This window comes from Oncorhynchus gorbuscha, linkage group LG12 (genome assembly GCF_021184085.1).
Source record: "Oncorhynchus gorbuscha isolate QuinsamMale2020 ecotype Even-year linkage group LG12, OgorEven_v1.0, whole genome shotgun sequence".
In the NCBI taxonomy this organism is placed as follows: domain Eukaryota; kingdom Metazoa; phylum Chordata; class Actinopteri; order Salmoniformes; family Salmonidae; genus Oncorhynchus; species Oncorhynchus gorbuscha.
Genome location: NC_060184.1, coordinates 49407536 through 49422301, shown reverse-complemented (window position 1 = coordinate 49422301; position 14766 = coordinate 49407536). Strand labels below are relative to the sequence as shown.

General features: G+C 41.5%; 1 protein-coding gene across 4 annotated transcripts in view; it reads right to left on the bottom strand.

The window, feature by feature from the left end:
* Window positions 1–2996: 2996 nt before the first annotated feature.
* The window catches only part of LOC123991101 (RNA-binding protein 33-like), a 45474-nt gene continuing 33704 nt past the window's right edge, over window positions 2997–14766 (bottom strand). For all 4 annotated transcript variants that reach the window (XM_046292305.1, XM_046292307.1, XM_046292308.1 and 1 more), the window contains exons 16-19: window positions 9138–9305; window positions 7993–8262; window positions 7736–7824; window positions 2997–7593 (exon numbers count right to left, since the gene is read on the bottom strand). In XM_046292305.1, coding sequence (XP_046148261.1) covers window positions 7545–7593; window positions 7736–7824; window positions 7993–8262; window positions 9138–9305 — 576 coding nt within the window. In that variant the 3' untranslated portion in view covers window positions 2997–7544. The remainder of the gene's footprint in view (window positions 7594–7735; window positions 7825–7992; window positions 8263–9137; window positions 9306–14766) is intronic.

The window sequence follows — 14766 nt, the reverse complement described above, 5'->3', positions numbered from 1 at the left end:
AACTATTTAGTCAGCCACCAATTGTGCAAGATCTCCCACTTACAAAGATGAGAGAGGCCTGTGATTTTCATCATAGGTACACTTCAACTATGACAGACAAAATGAGAAAAGAAAATCCAGAAAATCACATTGTAGGATTTATTAATGAATTTATTTGCAAATTATGGTGGAAAATAAGTATTTGGTCAATAACAAAAGTTTATCTCAATACTTTGTTATATATACTTTGTTGGCAATGACAGAGGTCAAACGTTTTCTGTAAGTCTTCACAAGGTTTTCACACACTGTTGCTGGTATTTTGACCCATTCCTCCATGCAGATCTCCTCTAGAGCAGTGATGTTTTGGGGCTGTTGCTGGGCAACACGGACTTCAACTCCCTCCAAAGATTTTCTGTGATTTTCTGGATTTTTTCTCTCATTTTGTCTGTCGTAGTTGAAGTGTACATATGATGAAAATTACAGGCCTCTCATCTTTTTAAGTGGGAGAACTTGCACAATTGGTGGCTGACTAAATTTTTTGCTCCACTGTATATAGCCACATGATTCCCCTTTTCCACATTTGTTTTTAACATTACAGCTTTAAATGTTTTCCTCATCAGTACACACACAATACCCCGTGATGACAAAGTGAAAACAGGTTATACATTTTTGCAAATTTATAAAACATAAAAAACAAATACCTTATTTACATTAAGTATTCAGACCCTTTGCTATGAGACTCGAAATTGAGCTCAGGTGCATCCTGTTTCCATTCTCAGGTGCATCCTGTTTCCATTGATCCTCCTTGAGATGTTTTACAACTTGATTGGAGTCCACTTGCCCAAATTGTCTGTAAAGCTCAGAGACAGGGTTGTGTCGAGGAACAGATCTGGGGAAAGGTTCCAAAACATTTCTGCAGCATTGAAGGTATGCAAAAACACAGTGGCCTCCATCATTCTTAAAGGGAAGAAGTTTGGAACCACCAAGACTCTTCCTAGAACTTGCTACCTGGCCAAACTGAGCAATCGGGGGAGAAGGGCCTTGGTCAGGCAGGTGACCAAGAAACCTCTGTGGAGATGGGAGAACCTTCCAGAAGGACAACCATCTCTGCAACACTCCACCAATCAGGCCTTTATGTTAGAGTGGCCAGAAAGAAGGCACTACTCAGCAAAAGACACATGACAGCCCACTTGGGAGTTTGCCAAAAGTCACCTAAAGGACTCTCAGACCATTAGAAACAAGATTCTCTTGTCTGATGAAAACAAGATTGAACTCTTTGGCCTGAGTGCCAAGCATCATGTCTGGAGGAATCCTGGCACCATCCCTATGGTGAAGCATGGTGGTGGTAGCATCATGCTGTGGGGATGTTTTTCAGTGGCGGGGACTGGGAGACTAGTCAGGATCGAGGGAAAGATGAACAGCGCAACATACAGAGAGATCCTTGATGAAAACCTGCTCCAGAGAGCCCAGGACCTCAGACTGGGGTGAAGGTTCACCTTCCAACAGGACCAAGACCCTAAGCACACAGCCAAGACAATGCAGGAGTGGCTTCGGGACAAGTTTCTGAATGTCCTTGAGTGGCCCAGCCAGAGCCCGGACTTCAACCTGATCAAACATCTCTGGAGAGACCTGAAAATAGCTGTGCAGCGACGCTCCCCAATAGAGCTTGAGAGGATCTGCAGAAAAAAAAGAGAAACTCCCCAAATACAGGGGTGCCAAGCTTGTAGCGTAATACCCAAGGCAACAAAGTACTGAGTAAAGGGTCTGAATACTTCTGTAAATGTGATATCAGCTTTGAATTTGTAATAAATTTGCTAACATTTCTAAAAACATGTTTTTGATTTGTCATTCTTGGGTATTGTGTGTAGATTGTTGTGGGGAAGAAAAAACCAATTACATTTATTTTACATTAAGGCTGTAACGTAACAAAATGTGGAAAAAGTCAAGGGGTCTGAATAATCTCCAAACACAGTGTATTATGGTCAATGACACGCCGACATTGCTTCTCCTGATAGTTATATATTTCTTAATTCCATAATTTTACTTTTAGATGTGTGTATTGTTTGATATTACTGCACTGTTGGAGCTAGGAACACAAACACTTTGCTACACCCGGAATAACATCTGCTAAATGTGTATATATGTGACCGATCAAATTTGATTTGAAGTGTAATGCTGTACATCTTATACTGAGCAGAAAGTAGGAGCAAAGGAAGACTAAAATAAAAAAAATGGGGGGGTAAAGAGTAAATGCTCCTTAAGTCTCCAAAAAGAGGTAGGGCCACTGCAAGGTTTCTGAAGTCTGAACACTGTTGCAACACGACGAGGAATTTCACTTCCTTCTCTCTCGAGTCACCTACATTATGTGTTGTTGTTGATATTGTGAGGTGGAAACTTGGGAGGGACAAAGTGGCACGTCTCCTCCAGAGCGTTGACCTTGGGTCTCTGGCAGATACAAAAGTTGCAGAGTGAAAGCATTCCACAGAGCAGGTAAATAAAGCACGCTAATCCCTGCGTGGGCCTCATGTCTGACTGCTGCCTGCTGCCTGCTGCAGTTTGAACAACAGTTTCAACAATCGGTGACATTTGCAAACATGAGCAATCGTCCGGCATTTCTGAAAACACAACTTGGTTTCATAGGGGTTATGTTGCCGCAATGGCAGATTGAATTATGGCTGCTTGAAAATGGATGTTTCCATTAAAGGTGTTAGTGGAAACAGTTTTGATGGTTTGCATCTAATGTTTCCACCAACCACTAGGTGTCTCTGCAACACTGTAGATGCTTGGTAGTAACTTGGAAAAAGCTACAGAGCCCCAAAAGAGCACATGACCACAATCTTCAAAGGAAGTGGTAATAACATAGAAATATGTTTATAAGCATAAGCATAACATTTAGCATATTTCTTATCAGCTTCTAGTAAGCTCTTTATACTATTACTATTATGATTATCTTCATCACTCTAGACACCCCACAGTCTTCAATCTGAAAGTTATTTCAAGAAAAACAACAGACAAAATACATTTAAAAGTGTTTATTTAGGTAAGAACCACTTAACTATTCAACCATGTACATTGTAGCTTGTATATTTTGTAAAAATAATTTAACTGTTCAACGTGTTGCGTCAATATTCAGTGTACAAACGCATCACAGGCAAACATTTCACGGACAAACACTGAAGTTCTTAAACAACAACATTGCATCACAAACTTTGGGGTTGTACAATCTTGACGGATCAACATGTCTTCCAACACAAATGTGAAACATACATTTTGGTATTTTTTTCAACGATTCAAGTCCGTTTTTTTCAGTGCTTGACAATAGCACACCGCACAAGAAAATCAGTGTAGTACCTTTTCCACGATCCAACCAAACATTTGAATGCCGAGCATAGCTGGCATGAGTTGGGTGGAGTGGAAGCGAGTGGCTTTAAGTGTGTCTGATCTGTGACCCCCGGGTGTCGTCACAGAGATGTTAACCTCCATCCATTGGGCTAACAAACAAAGGTAATCCAGGCAAGGCCCCTGCTTGATACAGAGGGTTAAGAGCAGCAACAACCACCACAATAACAACACACCTCAACTGAGTCAACGCCAACCTTGGAGGTGGGGTGGGGGGGGTTACAGGAAAAGAGGTTGAAATTACGGAGAAGTCTGGCCACGGGTGTTTGAGGTCCAAAACCATGCTGCAAAATTGACAGAATTATCAAGATGGGGAAAAATGTGTCAATTGTGTTCTCACAGGACCTGCAAATCAAACAAATAGTGTTAGCATTGACGCAAGGTGTCAGTGGGCGGGATCCAACCTATAACGGAGAGAAGGTGTGGTTACTCAGCCGTGGTTCTGCAAAACACAAAGCGCTTTCTGGATCCCATCCAAAACACCTGAGAAGAATAACAAAATGTTAGTCGTTCCGAGATCTTTTAAACTTCAGATTGAACTTCGTCCCCAACTGTCTTGTTTTGGCCGTGGTAACATTGTAAAGCAGCATAGCAGTTCACTGGATGTTCCAGGGCGAAAACCATCGACATTTTAAAAATAAAAAATAACCCATAGCAAAAACAATAAGACAATACGAGCAGATCAGTCAATCACTAAGACACATCTAGTTTAAAATCTAAATTAGTGCAGCTTTAAAAATAAAAAAGTAATCAACATTAAAACCGCTAAAGAGGTGTGCTCCAAACCTGATGACATAAAAATCATTACGTTCACCATAAAGTTCATGCAAGTACATTGGCAATAAAAACCTTAGAAAGAAGGTACAAATAGGTCCAATATGAACCTGATCTCCGTTACCAGACATAACTTATGTCGTATACTAATGTGACTTAAATGGCATAGCCGATACTTTTTTCTTATTTTTGTAAAAAATCCATAGGATTCAGAATTTAAATTCAATACAGTTAGAAAAAGCAAACAAAAGGAACAAAACAAAACTAGGTCAGTTGAGTCAACGTGAAACCACGAAAGGGGAACAGCGACAAAACAAAACCACTTAAAAATTGTACTCAGCATCGTGTACCCTTCTACATCTTGCAGAAAACCACAAGATCTGGACTTACAGTTAATACTATCGGCATTTAAAATACGTTGTAAATTATCAGTGCTGAGTGTTGGAGGGAAGAGGGTAATTCAATATATACTATGAATAAGTATACTCAAATAATTGACTACAATAGATTCCTTGCCACAAATAATGGCATATTATTGTACCAAATTGGTATGTAATGGAAATATGTAGCCTACGTTAAAAAGTACCTCATCTTACTGCTACACCTAGATCCCAAGGTTCATTGCGCAACGGGCAATTGTTAAAGGATTTGGTAAAACACAGCACAGGGAGGGGAGTCAACGCATGAAACAATACCAGGGGGATAAAAACTAAACAATACCTTGAGAAAAATATTAGATCACAATGAATGACAGCTTGCATCAGAACTGAGCTTCAATCGTAAAGCACAAGACACATAGACATTAGACACACAGACAAAGTTGTGGGCTGGAGAAGTTAAATCGGCTTCACATACCCATATCTTCATGGTATATATATAGGCCATATTTTATTTATTTCCCCTTAAAAAAAAGTCTTCAAATATCTACGAACAGAAACGGGGTCTCTTCAGTTTTGGTTCAACACACAAACGAAACACTAGTAGAATAATTCAAGTCTGGACACATCAGGTTTTTTTTTTATATAGATATATATAAAAAGTGAACTTGATACAACAAAGCACATAACGAGAACTCAAAACAGCGATAAACATTCAGTGAAAGTTCTACTTGTTTGGTGTTATGTACATTACTAATACACTGATAATGGTTGCCCCCACACCTTTCCGAAGCAGAAAATGTATTGCTCTGAACGACTTGAACGAAAATATACAAAATAACGCAATTACACTGCGACTGTTCTATTCTCATTTCTTATTACTCGAGGTTTGCCACTTTCGGAAGCAAGGAAATGTCAACAATATTTTCTAAATAAAAACTTCACTACACCTCCAGCAACACTGGAGTATGTATACGTTACGTTGTCTTCAGAAGTAAATTGGACTTTGTTGCACCAGATACCAGGTTTCCGTAAACCTGAAATGGATCAATACCAAATCAAATGAACTACTGAAGGAAGGAAACATCCTCATGACATCAAAACACCTGTGTGTGTGTGTGCGTTATGTATGCATGCATGTATGTGTTCATTAATCTAGATAATCACTCAGCATAGAAAGAGTTTGTAAATCAATTTTGTTCTGGAAAGTAAAAAAAAAACTCAAACGTCCTCTTTCCTTTTGCGGCTTGGTGTTCTTATCAGAATGCTAAAACTACAATGAGATTGTCAAGACTGCTACGGCATTTTTAATTCTGGCCAAACACAAAAACAACAAACCAGTATCCTTGTTTTACCATTAAATCAAAAGTGAAGTTTACTATTAAATTAAAGCTCTATATTAATATCAGCTAGTCAGAAAGTCATGCAAACCAGACCAAACCAGGCTTCCAACTGTTCCTAAATGAGCCATATCAATAGTTTTCAGAATATAAATCGGCCAACAACATTCATTGTATCAGTGATCCAACACAGATAAATATGAATTTATAGCAACTCAAACAAATCTGCTACAATGTCAAATATTGTACCCTGCAAAAATCGGGAAGCTTCATAAGGTCTTTATTTTTCCAATTAATCTGTGAAAGATATTGTCGACATAGTTTTATAGCCTACCGGCCATACTCAGCATTTCAATCATTATCCCAAAGGACCATTATCCCAATCAAAAATCTTTAAAACAGAACTTGTAACGATAATTTATTCTGGAGCACACCCACTAAACCTGAGATGTACCAATGAAATCAGAATACGCTAAAAAAAATGCATCAGAAAAGTAAAATAATGTCTAAAACCCATTTCGAGATCGCACCAATGTAGGCGGGCCTATTCGTGTTTAACCAATTAAAAGACTAAATAAAAATCTCAATGATCAAGTAACGTTACCGGCCAAAATGGACTCTTCAGAGTGAGAAGGAAAATGAAACCAGTCTTTACCAGTGAACGTCATTTAACTTTAAAGTGCAGAAGAAAACCTAACGTATAGACACTATTATCCACGTTATCCAGTCTTAATGTTAGGAACAAGATCTTACTATATTTTGTATGGCCAGTCAATCTAGATCCTATTCGAACAACCTTGGAACCATTACCTGGTGCATGTGTACGTTTGAATCATCCCCATCATCATACCCTCAAACTGCATTTGACCAGAATTTCTATTAATGGCTTTAACACGTTCCTACATGTTCTCCACTAGGCAGTGCCATTTACCCAGAAACTAAACGCCGCTTGAGGAAGGGGTCTACCCAAAAAGCCACCCCATAGTGTACACAATCATTATCAAATGCTGCCATCTATAGGAGAAAAATGGCACTACCAGAAGGAAAATGATGTAGTGGCAAGCCTCGCTCCTCTTCTACACCTGCTTTGTTCAAGTAGCTTTCCTCGAATCCAAAACACCTGTTCAGAAAATGAGCAAAATCTTGAGGTACAGCGTAAAACAATAGCCTATGCACAGGCAGATCTCCAAAACTCTTCTCTCAAACAGTTGATATCGACGGTGTTCACAACTGAGCCGAGGATGGGAGCAACCATTATCCAGTGTCAACCACTACCTCTTGTTGTCGTTAGTGCCCGATGCACAAACCTTTTACTCAAACCTTTTCTCATATCTCACATTTCTTCTGTCACAGTTTGAACGTCACCAGCTCGGCGACCATGAACATATTGTCACATGAAACTGGCATTGAACCTCCCCCCCTTGACAGCAATTCAACTATGAGAAGAAAAAAAACATGCTGCTTTGTGCTGAGGATTTCCACAGTAGACAGTCTGCAGGCGAGGCGGTTGGGGGTGCTTGTTGTGAGGAGGATGAGGGTACGGTGTAGGTTAGTGTTCCATAGGGACGTGGTTACATCGAGCTGAAGGAGCTGTACACGGGGGCCTCATGGTTGAATAAGCATCTGACTCGACGTCCCCGCACCGGGCGCTCACCGCCTCCCTCTACCGCTCGCTTCAGCCGTCAATCAGTGACACGTCAATGTGCGACAAATCTATCATATGCCTGTATGGTTACAAAAGGAGGATGTCTCGTTGAGTAAGCTTTCTAATTTGGCGTTAGGTGTAGGCCCTATTTTTAGAGAGATGATCTCATTAGGATTTGTGGGTTTAAAAAAAGGGAGAGTGAAACAAAGTGGTTTATTTACCTGTTGAAGCTGACTTGGAAACTCAGGGCATGTTGGGGATTGTGAAATTTGGCAATAGCTTTCCTCTGATGGGGCAGCATTTTGAACATCTGCAGCCAAATAAGCAGAAGAAGGGAAGAGCATGCGTTTAGAACAGGGCAGCTGCTGCTACTCTCATCTCAAGCTTCTCTCATCCATATTGGGCCCCGGGTTGAAAGTAGCACACTATATGTGGAGAAAAGGGTGTCGTTTGGGACACAGACACGGGGGGGGCATACCTGGATGGGGCCGATGGAGTTGAGCAGGTTTTGGAGCTGCGTATCCGTGGTGGATGTAGACAGGCCGTCTATGGACACAGTGCAGGCCTGGCTGTCCCCCGTCCCCGCCCCTCGCTGATTCTGTCTGGTGGGCATCAGGCGCCCACACCCCAGCTGACCCGCTCCTCCTGCCACCGCTGCCCCTCTGGCTCTGCCACGCCCACACCCCAGCTGACCCGCTCCTCCGGCCCCCGCTGCTCCTCTGGCTCTGCCACGCCCAGGGACTACCACCTGTACCAGGCAGGGAGGAAAGCAAAGGGGGGGGGGACTGCTTGAACCTCTTATGCAAGCATGTTGATGTTTCAATTCCTTATCCAGCCGAGTGGAGACGAGATGTCTGACACATCTACCAGGGTCTATCGTTCTTCAGCATGAGTGAAAATTCAACAACCGGATGGTTTTCCACCCTTCTATTTCCCCAAACACCTCCAGGCTGCCGAGCTGCTTTTTCTCGATTGACTCATCATATTTCTACATACGGCGTCAACGTCAAGCCATGACGACTGCTGCCTGCGCGCATCTGCTGCATCGAGGGCGAGACCCCAGAGTACAGAGAAGAGAACCAGCCAGGCATCATGGTGGCTGACTTCCCCCGGTCAGCGTCGCCGAGCTGAGGGTGTCTGCCGAGACGGCGGGCTACTGACAGGCGTGTAGAGATGCCAGGAGACGCTGTGTAGCATCTGTGTCACGCCGACTCTCAGCTTGTCAACATTACAATACCTGGCATAGTAGCCTGGCACATTACTCGAGCTACTCCAAAATGGTAAACCTACTAAATGGCAGGGGAATGCCAGAGGTATAAAAAACACAGCGAGAATAGCCATGTGCTCAGAGGATTTCTTACATTTATATTTAAGATGAAAGACCTAGGTACCGCTCCTATCCCAAAACACAACACCCGTCCTTAACAAATATGACAGTATTAGACAATTTTGTATAATTTCAGAGGAAACGCATGTTCTGTCCAAAATGGCACCCCATATGGCTCTGGTCAAAAGTAATGCACTATGTTGGGAATAGGGTGCCATTTGGGAAATGTTACATTTTTTATGTATTTTGTGTAGTGGTGGAAATGGGGCTAAGTGTGAGGAGGGAGAACAACCTACCCTGTTTCCCAGGCCCCCTCTGTCCCCCTGTGTGACCAGGCCCTGTATGGGCTGTCCTCCGGGGGGGTTGGCCAAGGTTATCTTCCTCACTGAGCCCTGGCGGAGATGGGGGGCTGGCCTGGTGGCCTGCTGCTGGATGGGGGCGCTGATACCACTCACATCTGCTCCCTGGAGATCACACAGCACAGGGAAAAATAAATAGATTGCAGGGCTGTGTCCCAAATTGCACCCTATTCCCTATATGCAGTGCGTTCATAAATTATTCATACCCCTTGCCTTTTTCCGCATTTTGTTGTTACAGCCTGAATTTAGAATGGATTCAATTGACATTTGTCACTGGCCTACACCCAATACCTCATAATGTCAAAGTGGAACTATGTTTTTGACATTTTTACAAATTAATAAAGAATTAAAAGCCAAAATGTCTTGAGTTAGTAAGTATTCAACGACTTTGTTATGGCAAGCCTAAATAAGTTCAGGTGTAAAAATGTGCTTAACAAGTCACATAAGTTGCATGGACACACTCGGTGTGCAATAATAGTGTATCAACAAAAAATATATTAAAAAATTATTGGATGAAACATTGAATTTGGCACTACTGCTATTAGCCAACAGAAACGCATTGAATAACAGATTCAATACATGGAGTAACATATGGTCCCAAATAATATAAAAAAGAAGTGTCTGTCAGTATCCTAGGACATCTACTTTGTACAGTTGTGGCCAAAATTTTTGAGAATGACACAAATATACATTTTCACAAAGTCTGCTGCCTCAATTTGTATGATGTCAATTTGCATATACTCCAGAATGTTATGAAGAGTGATCAGATGAATTACAATTAATTGCAAAGTCCCTCTTTGCCATGCAAAGGAACTGAATCCCCCAAAAACATTTCCACTGCATTTCAGCCCTGCCACAAAAGGACCAGTGATTCTCTCGTTAACACAGGTGTGAGTGTTGACGAGGACAAGGCTGGAGATCACTCTGTCATGCTAATTGAGTTTGAATAACAGACTGGAAGCTTCAAAAGGAGGGAATCATTGTTCTTCCTCTGTCAACCATGGTTACCTGCAAGGAAACACGTGCCGTCATCATTGCTTTGCACAAAAAGGGCTTCACAGGCAAGGATATTGCTGCCAGTAAGATTGTACCTAAATCAACCATTTACCGGATCATCAAGAACTTCAAGGAGAGTGGTTCAATTGTGAAGAAGTGAAGAAGGCTTCAGGGCGCCCAAGAAAGTCCAGCAAGTGCCAGGACCGTCTCCTAAAGTTGATTCAGCTGCGGGATCGGGGCACCACCAATACAGAGCGTGTTCAGGAATGGCAGCAGGCAGGTGTGAGTGTATCTGCACGCACAGTGAGGCAAAGACTTTTGGAGGATGGCCTGGTGTCAAGAAGGGCAGTAAAGAAGACATCAGGGACAGACTGATATTCTGACTGATATTCTGCAAAAGGTACAGGGATTGGACTGCTGGGGACTGGGGTAAAGTCATTTTCTTTGATGAATCCCCTTTCTGATTGTTTGGGGCATCCATAAAAAAGCTTGTCCGGAGAAGACAAGGTGAGCACTACCATCAGTCCTGTGTCATGCCAACAGTAAAGCATCCTGAGACCATTCATGTGTGGGATTGCTTCTCAGCCAAGGGTGTGGGCTCACTCACCATTTTGCCTAAGAACACAGCCATGAATAAAGAATGGTACCAACACATCCTCTGAGAGCAACTTCTCCCAACCACCCAGGAACAGTTTGGTGATGAACAATGCCTTTTCCAGCATGATGGAGCACCTTGCCATTAAGGCAAAAGTGATAACTCAGTGGCTCGGGGAACAAAACATTGATATTTTGGGTCCATGGCCAGGAAACTCCCCAGACCTTAATCCCATTGAGGACTTGTGGTCAATCCTCAAGAGGCGGGTGGACAAACAAAACCCTACATATTCTGACAAACTCCAAGCATTGATTATGCAAGAATGGCCTGCCATCAGTCAGGATGTGGCCCAGAAGTTAACTGACAGCATGCCAGAGCGGATTGCAGAGGTCTTGAAAAAGAATGGTCAACACTGCAAATATTGACTCTTTGCATCAACTTAATGTAATTGTCAATAAAAGCCTTTGACACTTATGAAATGCTTGTAATTATACTTCAGTATTCCATAGTAACATCTGACAAAAATATATAAAGAAGACACTGAAGCAGCAACCGTTGTGAAAATTAATATTTGTGTCACTCTCAAAACTTTTGGCCAAGACTGTATACAACACAAGTCATTTTTTTCAACAATAGTTTACAGACAGATTATTTCACTCATAATTCACTGCATCACAATTCCAGTGGGTCAGAAGTTTACATACACTAAGTTGACTGTGCCTTGAAACAGCTTGGAAAACTCCAGAAAATAATGTCATGGCCTTAGAAGCTTCTGATAGGCTAATTGACATCATTTGAGTCAATTGGAGGTGTACCTGTTGATATATTTCAAGGCCTACCTTCAAACTCAGTGCCTCTTTACTTGACATCATGAGAAAATCAAAAGAAATCAGCCAAGACCTCCGAAAATATATTGGAGACCTCCGCAAGTCTGGTTCATCCTTGGGAGCAATTTCCAAACGCCTGAAGGTACCACGTTCATCTGCACAAACAATAGTACGCAAGTATAAACACCATGGGACCACTCAGCCGTCATACCGCTCAGGAAGGAGACGCGTTCCGTCTCCTAAAGATAAACGTACTTTGGTGCGAAAAGTGCAAATCAATCACAGAACAACAGCAAAGGACCCTGTGAAGATGCTGGAGGAAACAGTTACAAAAGTATCTATATCCACCGTAAAATGAGTCCTATATCAACATAACCTGAAAGGCAGCTCAGCAAGGAAGAAGCCACTGCTCCGAAACCGACATAAAAAAGCCAGACTACGGTTTGCAACTGCACATGGGGACAAAGATCGTACTTTTTGGAAAAATGTTCTCTGGTCTGATGAAACAAAAACAGAACTGTTTGGCCATAATGGTGGTCCTTCTGTAGCTCAGTTGGTAGAGCATGGCGCTTGTAACGCCAGGGTAGTGGGTTCGATTCCCGGGACCACCCATACGTAGAATGTATGCACACATGACTGTAAGTCGCTTTGGATAAAAGCGTCTGCTAAATGGCATATATTATTATTATTATGACCATCGTTATGTTTGGAGGAAAAAGGGAGAGGCTTGCACCGTCAAGCACATTGGTAGCAGCATCATGTTGTGGAGGTGCTTTGCTGCAGGATGGACTGGTGCACTTCACAAAATAGATGGCATCATGAGGTAGAAAAATTATGTGGATATATTGAAGCAACATCTCAAGACATCAGTCAGGAAGTCAGCCAAAATTCACCCAACTTATTGTGGGAAGCTTGTGGAAGGCTACCTGAAACATTTGACCAAAGTTAAACAATTTAAAGGCAATGCTACCAAATACTAATTTAGTGTATGTAAACTTCTGACCCACTGGGAATGTGATGAAAGAAATAAAAGCTGAAATAAATAATTCTCTCTAGTATTATTCTGACATTTCACATTCTTAAAATAAAGTGGTGATCCTAACTGACATAAAACAGGGAATATTTACTAGGATTAAATGTCAGGAATTGTGAAACACTGAGTTTAAATGTATTTGGCTAAATTGTATGTAAACTTCCGACTTCAACTGTATATCTGAGAGATCAAAGAAATTATTTATTTATCCCTTTATTTTAGGCACTAAACTCCATATATACTTCCATTCATTTTTTAAACGAGTACCAGGGACCTTATGATAAGTCTTAGGAGTGGTCATAATAGTTTGCAGCCCAAACCGTTAGATGTTTTTGTAAGAAGAACGATTTTCGGGATGTCTCATGGTCTGACAAACACCGCTCTAGCTCTGCCACCTTTCACCGCAGATGTGGAAATGCAATATCGGCGGATGCGGTGGATTGAAACGCAGCCCAGGCAACAAAAAAAAATCAGTTATCTTTAGCTTAAACAGACGGATTTTGATAATAATGTTTTGTTATCATGTTAGATTTCTGTAGGGGCGCGGAAATTGTAGGCCAAGGGTCAACATGAATTTTTTTGTGACTACCTCATCTCTGTAGACCAGGGAGGTTTTGCTATGGTTGGCTAAGAAGGGCACCTATTGGTAGATGGGAAAAATAAAAAGCAGACATTGAATATCTCTTTGAGCATGGTGAAGTTATGTATTACACTTTGTATAGTGTATCAATACACCATGTCACTACAAAGATACAGCGGTCCTTCCTAACAGAGTTGCCAGAGAGGAAGGAAACCATTTAGGGATTTCACCATGAGGCCAATGGTGACTTTAAAACAGTTACAGAGTTTAATGGCTGTGATAGAAGGAAACTGAGGATGGATCAACAACATTGTAGTTACTCCATAATACTGACCTAATTGACAGTGTGAAAAGAAAGAAGCCTGTACAGAATAAAACATGTTCCAAAACATGCATCCTGTTTGCAACAAAAGTAATACCGCAAAAAAATGTGGTAAAGCTTTGTCCTGAAAACAAAGCGTTATGTTTGGGACAAATCCAATAAAAGTACTGAGTATCACTCTCCATATTTTCAAGCATATGGATGGCTGCATCATGTTATGGTTATGCTTGTAATCTTTAAGGACTGGAGAGTTTTTCAGGATAAAAAAGACAGAATAGAGTTAAGCATAGGCAAAATCATAGAGGAAAACCTGGTTCAGTCTGCTTTCCACCAGACACTGGGAGACAAATTTACCTTTCAGCAGGACAATAACCTAAAACACAAGGTCACACTTACACTGGAGTTGCATACCAAGAAGATAGTGAAAGTTCCTGAGTGGCTTTGACTTAAATCTACTTGAAAATCTATGGCAAGACCTGAAAATGGTTGTCTAGCAATGATCAACAACAAATGAGAGAGCTTGAAGAATTTTGAAAATAATAATGGGCAAATGTTGCACAATCCAAGTGTGGAAAGCTCTTAGGGACTTACCTACAGACTCACAGCTGTTATCACTGCCAAAGGTGCTTCTATAAAGCATAGACTTGGGGGTGTGAATACTTCAGTAAATTATATAAATCTGTATTTCAATATCAATACATTTTCTAAAATGTAATGTTTTTACTTTGTCATTATGGGGTATTGTGTGTAGATGGGTGAACAACAATTATATATCATCTATTTTTAATTTAGGCTGAAACACAACAAAATGTGGAATAAGTCAAGTGGTATGAATACTTTGTGAAGGCACTGCACTCCTTTTGACTGTAGTGCACTACCCATAGGGGGCTCTGGTCAGAAGTTGTACACTTTGTAGGGAATAGGCTGCCATTTCGGACATATACCCTCTGATCGATTGCCTTTCCACACATTTCTTGGTTTTAACACACAGTTATACAGTGTATTGTCCGACTGGAGTCCTAAGTCCTTGAAATCAACACAAGTGCCTGGCGATGCAGAGAACACAGACCGATCACCGATTCCAGAATGGTTGAAAAAGATCCTGCCAAAATGGACCGCCAAAGCAATGTCTGAAGCGAGTCTGGCTTCCCCGTTCACACCTCACAATACCCATGAAGACATTAGCTTTGAGGTGGAGCAGTGTGGGCCTCAT